A 15,963-nucleotide genomic window follows, 5' to 3' on the forward strand; every position below is an offset into this window, starting at 1 on the left:
TGTGCAGAGCACTGTACTAAGTGCTTGGGAAAAAACTGCAACAATAAACAGTGACAATCCCTGCCTGCAATGAGCTTGAAGTCTAGACGGGGGGAGACAGACATCAATACAAATGAATAACATTACAGATATATACAAAGTGGTGTGGGGCTGGGGCAGGGGGAGAGCAAAGGGAGCAAGTTAGAGCAATGCAGAAGGGAGTGGGAGATGAGGAAAAGTGGGGCTTAGTCTGGGAAAGCCTCTTGGAGATGTGCCTTCAATAAGGCTTTTAAGGGGGGATGAAGAGTAATTGTCTGGCGGATTTGAGGAGGGAGGGCTTTCTAGGCCTGATGGAGGACGTGGGCCGGGGTCGTTGCTGAGACAGGTGAGATCAAGGGTTGGCGGGGTGGGGCAGGGTGGGGGCCGGAATGGGTTTGGCTGGTGACCTCTGACCTGGAGTCTGCCCCAGGCGTGCCTGCTCTCTTCTGTCCTCTGCCTTCATCTCCCTTGTTTAGGGAATCAATCTCACCTGGGCAGCGCCTCTTAGTCTCTTCTGTGAGGGTCTCTGCCTCATCAGTATCTGCTTGTGGTCCCTCACTGACTGAAGCAATGTGCTGGTCGAAGCAAAGCGGTGACCTGGTGGCTGCTTTAATCCATTGTTCAATCAATCAGTCAGTGGCATTTATTGAATGCTTACTGTGTGCTGAGCACTGTACTAAGCACTTGGGAAAATAAAAAACAAAGGACTTGGTAGACACATTCTCTGCCCACCAGGTACTTACAGTCTAGAAGGGGAGACAGACATTAAAATAAATTATTGAGATGTTCGCAAGTGTCCTGGGACTGAAGGTGAGTTGAATATCAAGTATTTAAAGGGGGCAGATCCAAGGGCATGGGCGACACAGAAGGGAGAGGGAATAGGGGGAATGAGGGCTTTGGGTCTCATTCATTCAATCAATCAATCAAACAGTCAAATCAATCACTTGTATTTACTGAGCATCTTTTATGTGCAGAACACTGTAATGTGCACCAGAGAGCGTACAGGCTAGTAGTCCAGGAGTAGACACGGTCCCTACCCTCAAGGAATGTACAATCTAGTTTGCTAGGCAGACAGTAGAGTAAGTTATAGGGAGGAGAAGCAACTGAGTTTAAAGGTAAATGATAAACTATGTGGGGGGAAGGGGGTGGGATGAAACCCTAAATGCTATTTGAAGTGGGGACTCGCAAGCGCTAAAGTGGCGGTGTGTTGGGGGGGTGGGGGAGGGAGGAAATAGGGTGGGGCCGAGTCCCCCCGCCCCGGACCCCAAGGGGAGAGGCTGTGCTGGCCGGAGATCCCCCTTCCCCCGCTCCCCAGAGAACTGGGGCTAGGATTTACACCTGTGCAGAGGTGCAGGGCTGAAAGTGAAGGCCTATTCCGGGGAAGGGGAGGAGTCAAGCGGGAGAGGCGGGGCCTGGCGTCCCAGCCTCTCCTTCCGCCGCCCCCCGCCCACCCCACAACAAACACACCTTTCCCGGCCCGCCTGCCTCGGCTCTTCTGGCTCTGGTCCTGAGCGGGGCCTCCGGCCTTGTTGTCCCCGGCCCGGGGCGAGGGCGGTGCGACGCGGCGCGGCGGTAGGTCCCATTTCTATTTTATTTTATCCATTTGGGCCCCCACCCCCCGCCCCGCTTTCTCCTAGCGGTCCAAAAACTGCAGGTTGATGCTTCTCGCCGGCACCAGGACAGTGCGGGTCATGGGCTCTACGGGGGCAGCGTCCGGTTCTGGCCGCACCTCGAAGTGAAGCAGGATCTGTGGAGGGGGGGCGAGGGGGTCTTGGGGTGACTACTTAGGTGAGGCGGGGGTAGCCCCGGCCTCGCCCGCCCCCGCCCCCCGGACTCCTTCGCCCTCCACACCTGGGCCAGGGTCAGGTGTAGCTCCAGCTCTGCCAGGCGCCGCCCCACGCAGCTGCGCTTGCCGAAGCCGAAGGGCAGGGAGGCGAAGGGATGCGGGGCCGGGGCCGGGGGCCCCGACAGCCAGCGCTCCGGCCAGAAGGAATCCGGGGCCCGAAAATGCCGAGGGTCGCGGGACGTGGCAAACTGGCAGAGAGTGACCAGCGTCTAGGGGGAGGAGGAGGAGGAGGAGGAACAGCGCTTCGTGCAAAGCACTGAACCTAGCACTGGATGGGATGAGGTGTAGACACAACCCCCGCCCTCGCTCCCCCCCCCCCACCCCCACCCAAGGATCTCGCCATCTGAGAGTGAGGAGGGGAGGCGGGAGAATTGGCGACGGGCCCTGAAGGCAGAGCGACCAGAAGTTCAAGAGAGACAGACGAGGCCGACCACCAGGGAAGGAGCAGCGAGGCTCCAGGCGGCCCCTCGCGGCCCGGACCGCCAGACTCCCGGCCTTGCCTGCCGCTGGGGCGGGGGCGCCCAGGACCCCGAATCCGGGGGATGGGAAGGGAGTCCCGCGGCTCCGGGAATGGGTCAGCCAGGGCGGGGGGGAGGGGAGATGGTTGGCGGAGGAGGCCGCCACCTGGCAGGGCTTGGCGACGACTGGGGGCGCGGGGGGTTGGCGGGTGGAGGCCCCAGGGGAGCGGGCGAGGCTTCACTCCACTCCTTACGTTTCGAGGAATGACAAAACGGCCCACGCGAATGTCTCTGTCGGGGACGCGGGAGTTTCCTGGAACCACGGGATAGAGCCTGGCGCGGGGGGGCACGGAGCGCTTAGTACAGTGCTCTGCACATAGTAAGCGCTCAATAAATACGATTGATTGGAGCAGTGGGTTCCCTGGGCGGGGGGCCCCGGGGGCCGAGCAAGCCCCCCACCCGCCGCGGCCCGGCCCCGGCCCCCCGGCCCCCGGCCCCCGGCCCCCGGCCCTACCTCAGCACCTCCTTCACCACGGCCCTGAGCAGGGGCAGCCGGGCCAGGGCTGCGGCCGAGGAGGGGGCGCGGGGCCCCGCGGGCAGCGCCGACGCGATCTCTGCGTGGAGGGCGGCCTGGACCTCGGGCCGGCGAGACAGCTCGTACAGCGTCCAAGACAGGGTGTTGGAGACCTGGGGGCGGCCCGAGACAGGGGGGCGGGTCACCTGGAGGGGCGCGGCCGGGGGGAAGAAGGGGGCCGGCCCCGACGGACAGACAGGGCGGCGGCCCGAGGGCCCCGACGGACAGGGCGGCGGCCCGAGGGCCGAGGCGCTCACCGTGTCCACTCCGGCCAGCAGCAGCTCCGTGACGCTGCCCAAGACGGACTGTGGGGGCAGCGGCCCCCGGAGCAGAGTAGCGGCCAGGCCGCCCCCTGCACGCTCCAGGTGGCGCTGAGCTGCGGGAAGGAGAAGGGGGGAAGGTTCCCGCCGGGGCCCGCGCCCGGCCGCCCCCCGGAGGGCCCCTGGCCGTCCCCCACCGTTCCCCCGCCGCCCCCTGACGGTCCCCCGCCGCCCCCCCCGCCGCCCCCTAGCGGTCCCCCGGTGCCCCCGCCGACCTCTGGCGGTCCCTCGGTGTCCCCGTCGCCCCCTGGCGGTCCCCCGGAGTTCCCCCGCCGCCCCCTGGCGGTCCCCCGGAGTTCCCCCGCCGCCCCCTGGCGGTCCCCCGGCGGTCCCCCGCCGCCCCCTGGCGGTCCCCCGGAGTTCCCCCGCCGCCCCCTGGCGGTCCCCCGGAGTTCCCCCGCCGCCCCCTGGCGGTCCCCTGCCGTCTCTTCGCCGCCCCCTGACGGCGGTCCCCCGCGGTCCCCCGCCACCTCCCCGCCGCCCCCTGGCGGTCCCCTGCCGTCTCTTCGCCGCCCCCTGGAGGTCCCCCCGGTGCCCCCGCCGCCCCCTGACGGTCCCCCGCCATCCCCTGGCGGTCCCCCGCCGTCCCCCCGGCGCCCCCTGGCCGTCCCCCCGGCGCCCCCTGGCGGTCCCTCGCCGTCCCCCCGCCGTCTCTTCGCCGCCCCCTGTTGGTCCCCCGCCGTCCCCCCGCCGCCCCCTGGCGGTCCCCCGCCACCTCCCCGCCGCCCCCTGACGGTCCCCTGCCGTCTCTTCGCCGCCCCCTGGCGGTCCCCCGGTGCCCCCGCCGCCCCCTGACGGTCCCCCGCCGTCCCCTGGCGGTCCCCCGCCGTCCCCCCGGCGCCCCCTGGCGGTCCCCCGCCGCCCCCTGACGGTCCCTCGCCGTCCCCCCGCCGTCTCTTCGCCGCCCCCTGGCGGTCCCCCGCCGTCCCGCCGGCGCCCCCTGGCGGTCCCCCGCCGCCGCCTCCCCGCCGCGGTCCCCCCGCCGCGGTCCCCCCGGCGGCCCCGGCCTCACCGAAGCCGAACATCCGGTCCCAGTCCCGCTGCAGCCGTCGCCGGGGTCCGGGCAGCAGGCGGGGCACCACCATGGCCAGCAGCGCCCCTTCCAGGGCGGAGCCCACCGCGAGGATGAACGCGGCCGTGTCCGCCGGCGGCGGCCCCGCGGGCTCCAGGCAGCCCAGGCGGGAGCCCAGCAGCACCGCCGCCATGGCTGGGGGAGGAGGGCAAGGGGGCAAGGGGTCAGGGGGTTAGGGGGTCAGGGGGTTAGGGGGTCAGGGGCCCACCCTCACTAGACTACACTAGACTAGACTACACTGCCAGCCCGCCGTTGGGTAGGGACCGTCTCTCTATGTTGCCAACTTGGACTTCCCAAGCGCTGAGTACAGTGCTCCGCACACAGTAAGCGCTCAGTCAATACGATTGAATGAAACCCACCGCCACGGCTCGGGGAGGAGGTGTTATTCAGTCGTATTTATAATAATAATAATAATAATTTTGGTATTTGTTAAGCGCGTAGCACAGTGCTAAGCGCTTAGTACAGTGCTCTGCACACTGCAAGCGCTCAATAAATACGATTGATTAAGCGCTTACTCATCATCAATCATCAGTCGTATTTATTGAGCGCTTACTATGTGCAGAGCACTGTACTCAGCGCTTGGGAAGTACAAATTGGCAACATATAGAGACAGTCCCTACCCAACATTGGGCTCAGTCTATGGGCTCACATTGGGCTCACAGTTTACTATGTGCAAGGCACTGTTCTAAGCGCTGGGGAGGATACAAGGTGATCAGGTTGTCCCCCATGGGGCTCACGGTCTTCATCCCCATTTTACAGATGAGGGAACTGAGGCCCAGAGAAGTGAAGTGACTTCATCATCATCATCATCAATCGTATTTATTGAGCACTTACTATGTGCAGAGCACTGTACTAAGCGCTTGGGAAGTACAAATTGGCAACATATAGAGACAGTCCCTACCCAACAGTGGGCTCACAGTCTATGGGCTCACATTGGGCTCACAGTCTACTATGTGCAAAGCACTGTTCTAAGCGCTGGGGAGGATACAAGGTGATCAGGTTGTCCCCCATGGGGCTCACAGATGACATTTTACAGATTTTACAGATGAGGGAACTGAGGCCCAGAGAAGCGAAGTGACTTGCCCAAAGTCACACAGCTGACAATGGGCGTAGCCGGGATTTGAACCCATGACCATTATTTTATTTTGTCAGTATGTTTGGTTTTGTTCTCTGTCTCCCCCTTTTAGACTGTGAGCCCACTGTTGGGTAGGGACTGTCTCTCTATGTTGCCAGTTTGGACTTCCCAAGCGCTTAGTCCAGTGCTCTGCACATAGTAAGCGCTCAATAAATACGATTGATGATGATGCCCTCTGACTCCAAAGCCCGGGCTCTTCCTGTGTGCTGAGCCCCGTACTGAGCGCTCGGAGGGGGGGAGCCCGGACCGCAGGGCCCCCGGCCGGACTTACCTTCGAGGCCGAACTTGTAGAGCTCCCCGGCCACGTCGCTGACCAAGGCGGGCGGCCCGGCCCGGCCCCGGCCCCGGCCCCCGCCCCCGCCCCCGGCCCGGCCCCGCTGCCTCCGGAGCCGCACCACCAAGTCACGGACGACGCTGTCCAGGGGCTCCGCGAAGGCCAAGGCCGCCTCGGGCCGGAGCAGGAGCGGGGCCAGGAGGCTGCGGAGCTCCTCCCACTCGCGACCTTCCCTGGGGGCGGACGCCGGAAGGCTCGCGTTATTATAAAATAATACTAATACTACTACTAATAATAGCATTCCCAGACTGAGCCCCTTCCTTCCTCTCCCCCTCGTCCCCCTCTCCATCCCCCTCATCTTACCTCCTTCCCTTTCCCACAGCACCTGTATATATGTTTGTACATATTTATTACCCTATTTATTTTACTTGTACATATCTATTCTATTTATTTTACTTGTACATAGCTATCCTATTTATTTTATTTTACTTTATTTTGTTAGTATGTTTGGTTTTGTTCTCTGTCTCCCCCTTTCAGACTGCGAGCCCGCTGTTGGGTAGGGACTGTCTCTGTACGTTGCCAACTTGGACTTTCCAAGCGCTTAGTACAGTGTTCTGCACACAGTGAGCGCTCAATAAATACGACTGATTGATTGATTCGTTGAGCGCTTACTATGTGTCAGGCACTGTACTAAGCACTGGGGCGGACACCATGGAGGGGTATTGGACACAGTCCCTGTCCCACGTGGGGCTCACGGTCTCAATCCCCGTTTTACAGAGGAGGGAAATGAAGCCCAGAGAAGTGACTTGGCCAAGGTCACACGGCAGACAAGTGGTGCAGTCGGCATTAGAACTCATGACCTCCTAACTCCCAGGCCCGGGCTGTAGCCACTACGCCACGGGGCTTCCCCGGTTATGGCCGGGGCCGGACCGGACCCATAACAGGGGGGTGTCCCCGAGGCTCCGCAGCCTGTCCCGCCCCCGGCCGGCTCATTTAATCAATCAATCAATCAGTCGTATTTATTGAGCGCTTACTGTGTGCAGAGCACTGTACTAAGCACTTGGGAAGTCCAAGTTGGCAACATCTAGAGACAGTCCCTACCCAACAGTGGGCTCACAGTCTAAAAGGGGGAGGCAGAGAACGAAACCAAACATATTAACAAAATAAAAGATATGTACAAGTAAAATAGTGTAATAAATATGTACAAACATATATACATGTGCTGTGGGGAAGGGAAGGAGGTAAGATGGGGGGATGGAGAGGGGGACGAGGGGGAGAGGGAGGAAGGAAGGGGCTCAGTCTGGGAAGGAGGGACTGTCTCTCTATGTTGCCAGCTTGTACTTCCCAAGCGCTTAGTACAGTGCTCTGCACACAGTAAGCGCTCAATAAACACGACTGATGATGATGATGGAGGAGGTGAGCTCTCAGTAGGGGCTTGCAAAATAGGGACCGCTTCACGAATTTGCGCGTCGTTCCCGGGGTGTTGGGCGGCGGCCTTGGGGCCGGTGAGGGGCCGGGGTGGCGGGCCTCACTCACGCGGTGAGCAGCCCGCAGGCCCGGGGCCCCCGGCGGCGCAGCTCGGTCCAGGGCGAGAGGCGGCAGCGCTCGGGCCACGGGCCTTCCTGCCGCAGGACCTGCTCCACCAGCGCCGCCGCCGCCACGTGCACCGTCCGCACCGGCCCGAACCGGGCGGCCCACACCGGCCCGAACTCCGCACGGCCCCGCAGCTGCGGGAAAGAAACCCAAGCCTCCGGGAAGCCCCCGCGGCTCCCCCTTGTCCGGCCCGCCCGCCCCTCCCGGGCCCCGGGGCTCCGGGCCCCGCCACTCCCTTGGTGCAGCCCCCCGTACCTGCAGCTCGTGCAGGCGGCCCAGCCCTCCCCCAAACAGGAGCTCGGCCGCGAAGGCGGGGCCCGAGGGTCCCGGGATGTCGGCCAGGCCCCCGGGCCCCGAGGCGGTGGCGTTGGAGGCGGCGGCCCGACCCCGCGGGAGCCCCCGGAACCAGGCCCCGACCCGCGGCAGCCCCTGCACCAGATCCACGACGCTTGGCATAGCGCTGACCCCCCTCTCGTGCAAGACAGGGCAAGACGGGACCGACTCCCGGCCCTTTAAACCGCCCTTAGGGCCCGCCCACCCTATCTCCCCGCGAGCTTCACATTGGCAAATTTGTATTTCCCACCCGCTGTTACTCCCCCCCGGGTTGCGGTCCCTCCATCACCCCCCCCGCCGGAGGACAAGGGGGCAGGGACCGAGTAAAGTAAAAAAAAAAAAAAAGGAGTAGACAAACTGGCTAACTCTCACGCGCTGGCACCTCTGGGCTCGGTCCTCACCCACCCCTAAGACCCTCCAGGGGCTCCTTGGGCAGCGAGTAATGGTAATGATGGCATTTATTAAGCGCTTACTATGTGCCAAGCACTGTTCTAAGCACCGGGCTAATCAGGTGGTCCCATGTGGGGCTCACAGTCTGAATCCCCATTTTACAGATGAGGTAACTGACTGAGGCACAGAGAAGTTAAGTGACTTGCCCAGAGTCACACAGCTAAGTGGCAGAGTCTGGATTAGAACCCACAACCTCTAACTCCCAAGCCCGTGCTCTTTCCACTAAGCCACGCTGCCTTAGAAACTTCCAAACTGCGGCTCTGGTCGACGTTCTCCAGCAGCTTTTGCTCTCTCCTCCTTCATCCCCTCTTCCCTCTCGTAAGTCTCCCTCACTCCCTCACATGTCCCTTTTACTCAAGCTTATTCCCCTGGCCTGGAGGACTCCCACTTTCCTAAAACCCAATAGACCCTTTCTTCAGAGCCTCCTGAAAACCCATTTCCAACTAGCCTTCTCCAATTAATCCCAAAACCCTGTATCAGAGCCCACCCTGGCCCTCCGGCACCCAATACCTGTAGCATGTATAGATTTATTTAATCTAGTGCTTAGTACAGTGCCTGGCATATAGTAAACGCTTAACAAATACAATCGTTATTTATTATAATTAATGTGTACTGTCCTCGGCATTTATGTACATGTATTCAATTATTTAGTCTTATTCCATCTTGTAGTCATACGTTGGTCTCCCTATCTTTGGGAAGCAAACTTGTGTGTAGGGAACACGTCTTCTTGATGATGATGATGATGGCATTTATTAAGCGCTTACTATGTGCAAAGCACTGTTCTAAGCGCTGGGGGGATACAAGGTCATGAGGTTGTCCCACGTGGGGCTCACAGTCTTCATCCCCATTTTACAGATGAGGGAACTGAGGCCCAGAGAAGTGAAGTGACTTGCCCAAAGTCACACAGCTGACAAGTGGCTGAGCTGGGATTTGAGCCCATGACCTCTGACTCCAAAGCCCGGGCTCTTTCCCACTGAGCCACGCTGCTTCTCCGCTGCACTTCCCCTAGTGCTTGGCACAGTGTACGGTGCGCAGCAGCCGCTCAGTATATACTATTTCCACGCCTACTGGACTAGGATCAGAGGTCAGCTCAGGCGAGGTGGGGCAGGATGGAGAAAAACTCAAAGGAGAAGAAGGAACAGTTTTAATCCACTGCAGACGGTGCCGTGGCTGCCGGCCACCAAGGATGGAACGAGCTGCTGGAAGCCCAGGATCCTGGGGGTCCCAATGCTTCCCCGTGAGTCGGTGGTCTCCCAGCTGCCGGTGGGGGGGAGGCCTCTGTCCAGGCTCAGAAGGAGGCAGCTTTAGCCCGTGGGGAGGCTGGGGCAGGTGGTAGAGGCTGACGCCAGGTCCGTGGAGCGGTCAGCGTTCGGCTCTAGTTCCGTGGGACGGAAGGTCAGCGTCCAACAAGTGATGGCGCGTCCACCCCAGAACCCGGGGGTGGAGGTGAGTGTCCAGGCTGTGGTGGTGGTGAAGGGTCAGTTTTGGGCCGGGGACTCTCCGACTCTCCGGAAGACGGCTGGAAACGTCTGGCCTCCGGTGCGCCCGACTTTCTTCCCCTCCTCTGTCGAGGTGTCGAGCCTCTTCACGATGGGGTCGTCACTCTGGGTGATCGGAGGCAGAGCGCCAGAATGGTCACCCCTGTCCTTCTCTGTCCCTCCCCGCCTTCACCCTTCCCTCCTTCCAGCCCCCGCCCTCTCACCAGCATTTCCAGGGGTACACGCTCAAACAGCGGGTGTTCCTCAAAGTGAGTACAGATCCAGGAATGCAAGTCCGACACATCTGTGACCGTGTACACCAGCCCCTGTCCGAGACGATTCCCCCCAACAAAGCAAGTTCCCGGTCAGCCTGGCCTGAGCCGGAAAGTCTCCGGTCCCATAGCGGCTGGGCTGACCGAGGCCAGCGCGTGCTGAGGCCGCCGGCCAAGGGGCCCCTCCGTCTCCCCGTGCTCACGGATGCCGGGCGGGCCTCACCCCGAGGGCCAGCACGTAGGCGTACTCTGCCAGCAGCGTGGGGCTGATGATCCGCCACTTGTGTTTTGTCCGCTTGAAGTGAGGGTCCGGGAACAGGAAGAACATCTTCGTCAACTGGGAGCGACAGGCTGGTGAGAGGAGGCCCCTTCCCCTCCTTCCCACGGCCTCCACCCCCTGGCACTCTGTGGCTCTCCCAGTTCCTTCCCGCGGCCACCCTGCTCCCGGCCCTGTACGGCTCCCCGTATCCACGCTGGCCCCGTGAGACTCCCTCCGTCCCCGTCCCGCTCCCACCCAACCTCGTGTGCCCCCTCCGCCCCCGACCTGTCCTTTTCGGAAGAAGTTGGGGAGGTGCTTCATAGCATTGCTGCGCAGACAGGCGATGTTCTGGTATCCGCCCGTGGAGGCTGCCCTCAGGGCCCGGATGCGGTCCTGGACGTAGTCCGAGACCTTCACTCTGATCTCCAGCCCCAGCATCAGTGTGGATGGGAACAGGGGGGACAGTTCCACTGTAGAGACATGAGGAGGTGTTGGGGGAGGAAGACAGTGCCACTGTAGAAGCTGGGGTGGGGGGCAGTTCCACCGTAGGGACATGGGTGGGGTGTAGTTGCCTTGTAGAGAGCTGGTGGAGGGGAGAGTACCCACTGGAGAGAGCTGGGGGAAAGGGTCCATTTGGGGGAAGCGGGGCCCGAGTGTGCCAGCCGGCCTGTTCTGCTTCACTGGCTTAGCTAGCTGCAGGGGGCCGCCCTGACCCGCTGGCCCTGACCTGCTCACTGACCCACTCACTGAGTTGCCCGGGACAGGTACCGCTCCGGGCTCTGAGTAGACGGAGGCGGCTCAGCCCGGGTGGCCCCGTCAGCCCCTCCCCCCGGCCCCCGGTGACGGTCCGTGCGGTTGGGGCCGGGGCTCCGGGAGAGCGGAGCGGACCGCTCTGACGTCAGGGAGCCACGCGCCCGGGTCCGAAGGGGAAAGGCCACGGGGCAGCGCAACCTCCCCAAACCTGCCAAGGCAGCAGAACCCGTCCAGTCTAGGAGGGCCGGCGGGGACAGAGGAGAAGGGGCGGGGGCCGTGGCGGGACTCACCTAAGAGGCCTCCGTAGCCACAGCCGATGTCTGCGAACTCCACACGGGCAGGGGCCCGCCCCTCCTCCTTCTGCTTTGTCAGTGGAGGGCAGAAAGCGGGGAACAGCTCAGACCAGTCCATGTCCTCAGGGCGCACTGGGCTGGAGGAGGACATTATCACCAAGGGGAATTCAACGTATGCCAGGGGGAGCCGGGAACCCGCAGAGGTCTGAGTCACTGGACAGAGCGGAGGGAGGGAGGGAGGAGCCGACCCTACAGGGGCTTTGGAGTCTGCCGCAGGCCAGGAGGGTTTCCCTGAGTCAAAGTGTCTCTCGTCCCCCCTCCCCATCCCGGGGGGCGGTCGGTTCACAGAGTGAGGAACTTTGCAAATCAATCAATCAATAGTATTTATTGGGCACTTACTATGTGCAGAGCACTGTACTAAGCGCTGGGGAGAGTACAAGACAATAAAGCTAGTAGACATGTTCTCTACCCTCAGGGCTCTTGCAGTCCACACTGGGAGACAGCCATTAAAGTGAATTACAGATTGATACATAAATGCTGAGGGTGGGGTGAATATCAAGTGCTTTAAGGGGATAGGGTGAGTCAGAAGGGAGAGGAGATAGGGGAAATGAGGACTTAGTTGGGGAAGGCCTCTTGAAGGGGATCTGATTTTAATTAGACCTTAAAGAGGGGGAGAGTGGTGGGCCGTTGGATATGAAGGGAGAAGGCGTCCCAGGCCAGGGGCAGGTCGTGGGTGAGAGGCTGACGGCGAGATACATGAGATACAGACAGTTGATTGGCATTAGAAGAGCAAAGTGAGCAGGCTGGGTTGTAGTAAGAAATCATGGAGGTGAAGTCGGAAGGGGTGGGCTGATCGAGTGCTTTAAAGCCTAGGGTAAGGAGCTTCTGTTTGCTGTGAAGATGGATGGGCAACCACTGGAGATTCTAGAGGACTGAGGAGGTGCACAGTGAATGTTTTTTCCAAAAGACAAAACAAAACATTCTTTACAGTTCAGTGCTCTGCCCACAGTAAGCCCTTGCTAAATATCATTGATTGGCAAACTCAGAGATGAGTAGATCACCTCTTTTCCAAGTTGATCTCCCACCTCCAATTCAGCAAGATTGGGGGTCGGGGGCCATCTCCACCCTTCCCATTTCCCCAAGCATCCTCGGCCGGCATTTCCTAGAAATCAAGCATTGAAGGCCAGGGTCAAACAGCCACCGATCAGCCAGTCGCTGGTCTCCTACTCCGGCCCTAGTGGCTCCTCTAATGCTAACTTAGTCGCTTTTCCTCCATCTCATCTATCCCGCCACTGACCCCTCGCCCACGTCCTGCTTCTGGCCTGGAACACCCTCCCCCTTTATATCTGTCAGTCAGACTTCCTACCACTCTCCTATCTTTAAAACCCACCTCGAAGCACATCTCCTCCAAGACGCCTGCCCTGACTAAGCCCTCATTTCCCCTATCAGCCCTTTGGAGTCGGCTGTGCTCTCCTTAAGCACTTTGATTCTCTCCCCTGTCCCACTTCTCACTGTGCCTTGTTCTCGCCAGTCCCGCTGTCGAACCCTGGCCCATGTCCTACCTCTGGCCCGGAATGTCCTCTCTCCTCAAATCCGCCAAACAGTCACACTTCCCCCCTTCAAAGCCCTATGGAAGGCTCACCTCCTCCAAGACGCCTTCCCAGACTAGCTTTTAGACTGTGAGCCCACTGTTGGGTAGGGACTGTTTCTATATGTTGCCAAATTGTACTTCCCAAGCGCTTAGTACAGTGCTCTGCACACAGTAAGTGCTCAATAAATACGATTGATTGATTAAGCCCCCCTTTTTCTCAGCTCCCTCTCCCCTCGCCCCGACTCGCTCCCTTTGCTCTATCCCCCTTCCCTACCCCACAGCACTTGTGCAAATATGCACATGCCCATAATTCTATTTATTTATATTAATGCCCGTTTACTTGTTTTGATGTGTATATAGCTATAATTCTATTTATTTATATTGATGCTACTGATGCCCGTTTACTTGTTTTGATATCTGTATCCCCCCCTTCTAGACTGTAAGCCCGTTGTGGACAGGGATCGTCTCTGTTGCTGAACTGTACTTCCCAAGTGCTTAGTACAGTGCTCTGCACACAGTCCTCAGTAAATACGACTGAATGAATGAACAACACTTAGGTCCACGTCCTTATACTCTACACCAGTTCCCCTAGCTGTAATTAATCTTAACGCCTGTCTCCCCCTGTAGACGGCCAGCTCTTTGTGGGAAGGGATCACGAACTGTACTTCCCAAGCGCTTAGTACAGTGCTCTGCACACAGTAAGCGCTCAAAAAATACGACTGAATGAATGAATGAAAGGGATCATTCTTAGCAGCTCAGCCACAGTGTAGAAGCAGCGTGGCTTAGGGGCTAGAACCAGCCCATTGTTGGGTAGGGTCCGTCTCTATATGTTACCAACTTGTACTTCCCAAGCGCTTAGTACAGTGCTCTGCACACAGTAATCGCTCAATAAATACGCCTGAATGAATGAATAAATACGACTGAATAAATACGAATGAATGAATGAATGAAAGGGATCATTCTTAGCAGCTCGGCCACAGCGTAGAAGCAGCGTGGCTTAGGGGCTAGAACCAGCCCGTTGTTGGGTAGGGACCGTCTCTATATGTTGCCAACTTGTACTTCCCAAGCGCTTAGTAATAGTGGTGGCATTTATTAAGCACGTACTATGTGCAAAGCACTGTTCTAAGCACTAGGGAGGTTACGAATAATAATAATGTTGGCATTTGTTAAGCGCTTACTATGTGCAAAGCACTGTTCTAAGTGCTGGGGGGGGGGATACAAAGTGATCAGGTTGTCCCATGTGGGGTTCACAGTCTTAAGCCCCATTTTACAGATGAGGGAACTGAGGCTCCGAGAAGTGAAGTGACTTGCCCAAGGTCACACAGCAGACATGTAGCGGAGCCGGGATTTGAACCCCTGACCTCTGACTCCAAAGCCCGGGCTCTTTCCACTGAGCCACGCTGCTTCTCACGAAGTGATCAGGTTGTCCCACGGAGAGCTCAGTCAATCCCCATTCTACAGATGAGGGAACTGAGGCCCAGAGAAGTGAAGGGACTTGCCCCAAGTCACCCAGCTGCCAAGCGGCGGGGCCGGGATTTGAACCCCTGACCTCGGACTCAACATGTCGAGTTTAACATGTGTTAAGCTCAACATGTCGAAGACTGAACTCCTTGTCTTCCCTCCCAAACCCTGCCCTCTCCCTGACTTTCCCATCTCTGTTGACGGCACTTCCACCCTTCCCGTCTCACAAGCCCGCAACCTTGGTGTCATCCTCGACTCCGCTCTCTCATTCACCCCTCACATCCAAGCCGTCACCAAAACCTGCCGGTCTCAGCTTCACAACATTGCCAAGATCCGCCCTTTCCTCTCCATCCAAACCGCTACCCTGCTAATTCAAGCTCTCATCCTATCCCGTCTGGACTACTGCACCAGCCTTCTCTCTGATCTCCCATCCTCGTGTCTCTCCCCACTTCAATCCATACTTCATGCCGCTGCCCGGATTGTCTTTGTCCAGAAACGCTCTGGGCATGTTACTCCCCTCCTCAAAAATCTCCAGTGGCTACCAATCAATCTGTGCATCAGGCAGAAACTCCTCACCCCGGGCTTCAAGGCTGTCCATCACCTCGCCCCCTCCTACCTCCCCTCCCTTCTCTCCTTCTCCAGCCCAGCCCGCACCCTCCGCTCCTCCGCCGCTGATCTCCTCACTGTACCTCGCTCTCGCCTGTCCCGCCATCGACCCCCGGCCCACGTCCTCCCCCGGGCCTGGAATGCCCCCAATCCCTCTGCCCCTCCGCCAAGCTGGCTCTCTTCCTCCCTTCAAGGCCCTGCTGAGAGCTCACCTCCTCCAGGAGGCCTTCCCACACTCAGCCCCTTCCTTCCTCTCCCCCTCGTCCCCCTCTCCATCCCCCCACCTTACCTCCTTCCCTTCCCCACAGCACCTGTATATATGTATGTATGCTTGTACATATTTATTACTCTATTCATTTCACTTGTACATATCTATCCTATTTATTTCATTTTGTTAGTATGTTTGGTTTTATTCTCTGTCTCCCCCTTTTAGACTGTGAGCCCACCGTTGGGTAGGGACCGTCTCTATGTGTTGCCAATTTGGACTTCCCAAGCGCTTCGTCCAGTGCTCTGCACACAGTAAGCGTTCAATAAATACGACTGATTGATTCCTCTCCCCCTCGTCCCCCCTCCATCCCCCATCTTACCTCCTTCCCTTCCCCACAGCACCTGTATATATGGATATATGCTTGTACATATTTATTACTCTATTTATTTGACTTGTACCTGTCTATCCTATATATTTTATTTTGTTAGTATGTTTGGTTTTATTCTCCGTCTCCCCCTTTTAGACTGTAAGCCCACTGTTGGGTAGGGACCGTCTCTAGATGTTGCCAATTTGTACTTCCCAAGCGCTCAGTCCAGTGCTCCGCACATAGTAAGCGCTCAATAAATACGATTGATTGATTGATTGATTGAGCCAGGCTGGGTGGGAGGCGGGCGGGGCGACTCACTAGCGCAGGGTGTGGTCCGCCATGGGGTTGGAGTGCGCCCGCTGACGGTAGAACCGTTTCTGGGGCGGAGGAGCGCCGGCCATGGCCGGTCCGGGCCGGTCCGATCCGGTCCTATCCGGTCCGATCCGGTCCGCCGCACGTGCAGCCCGAGCCGCCGGCGCAACCGAGTGACGCCCGACCCTGGAGGGCGCGCACGCACGCGCCTCCCTCGGTCAGGCCCCGCCCCTCCGGCGGGCGCGCGCGCGCCTCCGTCGGCCAGGCCCCGCCCCTCCAGTGGGCGCGCT

General features: G+C 59.4%; 2 protein-coding genes across 2 annotated transcripts; both read right to left on the minus strand.

Annotated features, from left to right (window-relative positions):
- Positions 1 to 949: 949 nt before the first annotated feature.
- LOC119933482 (25-hydroxyvitamin D-1 alpha hydroxylase, mitochondrial) lies at positions 950 to 7,746 on the minus strand. The gene is made up of 9 exons (XM_038753016.1): positions 7,546 to 7,746; positions 7,234 to 7,424; positions 5,695 to 5,930; positions 4,229 to 4,423; positions 3,154 to 3,272; positions 2,837 to 3,009; positions 2,577 to 2,655; positions 1,870 to 2,073; positions 950 to 1,765 (listed from the first exon to the last, which is right to left on the minus strand). The coding sequence occupies exons 1-9, from the start codon at positions 7,744 to 7,746 to the stop codon at positions 1,652 to 1,654; spliced, it is 1,512 nt and encodes a 503-aa protein (XP_038608944.1). The 3' UTR covers positions 950 to 1,651.
- Positions 7,747 to 9,022: 1,276 nt separating this feature from the next.
- On the minus strand, positions 9,023 to 15,827 carry METTL1 (methyltransferase like 1). The gene is made up of 6 exons (XM_038752879.1): positions 15,680 to 15,827; positions 11,126 to 11,265; positions 10,368 to 10,552; positions 10,047 to 10,160; positions 9,776 to 9,877; positions 9,023 to 9,677 (listed from the first exon to the last, which is right to left on the minus strand). Exons 1-6 carry the CDS (start codon positions 15,760 to 15,762, stop codon positions 9,552 to 9,554), a joined length of 750 nt encoding a protein of 249 aa, XP_038608807.1. The 5' UTR covers positions 15,763 to 15,827; the 3' UTR covers positions 9,023 to 9,551.
- Positions 15,828 to 15,963: the final 136 nt, after the last annotated feature.

Source organism: Tachyglossus aculeatus, chromosome 10 (genome assembly GCF_015852505.1).
Source record: "Tachyglossus aculeatus isolate mTacAcu1 chromosome 10, mTacAcu1.pri, whole genome shotgun sequence".
Classification (NCBI taxonomy): Eukaryota; Metazoa; Chordata; class Mammalia; order Monotremata; family Tachyglossidae; genus Tachyglossus; species Tachyglossus aculeatus.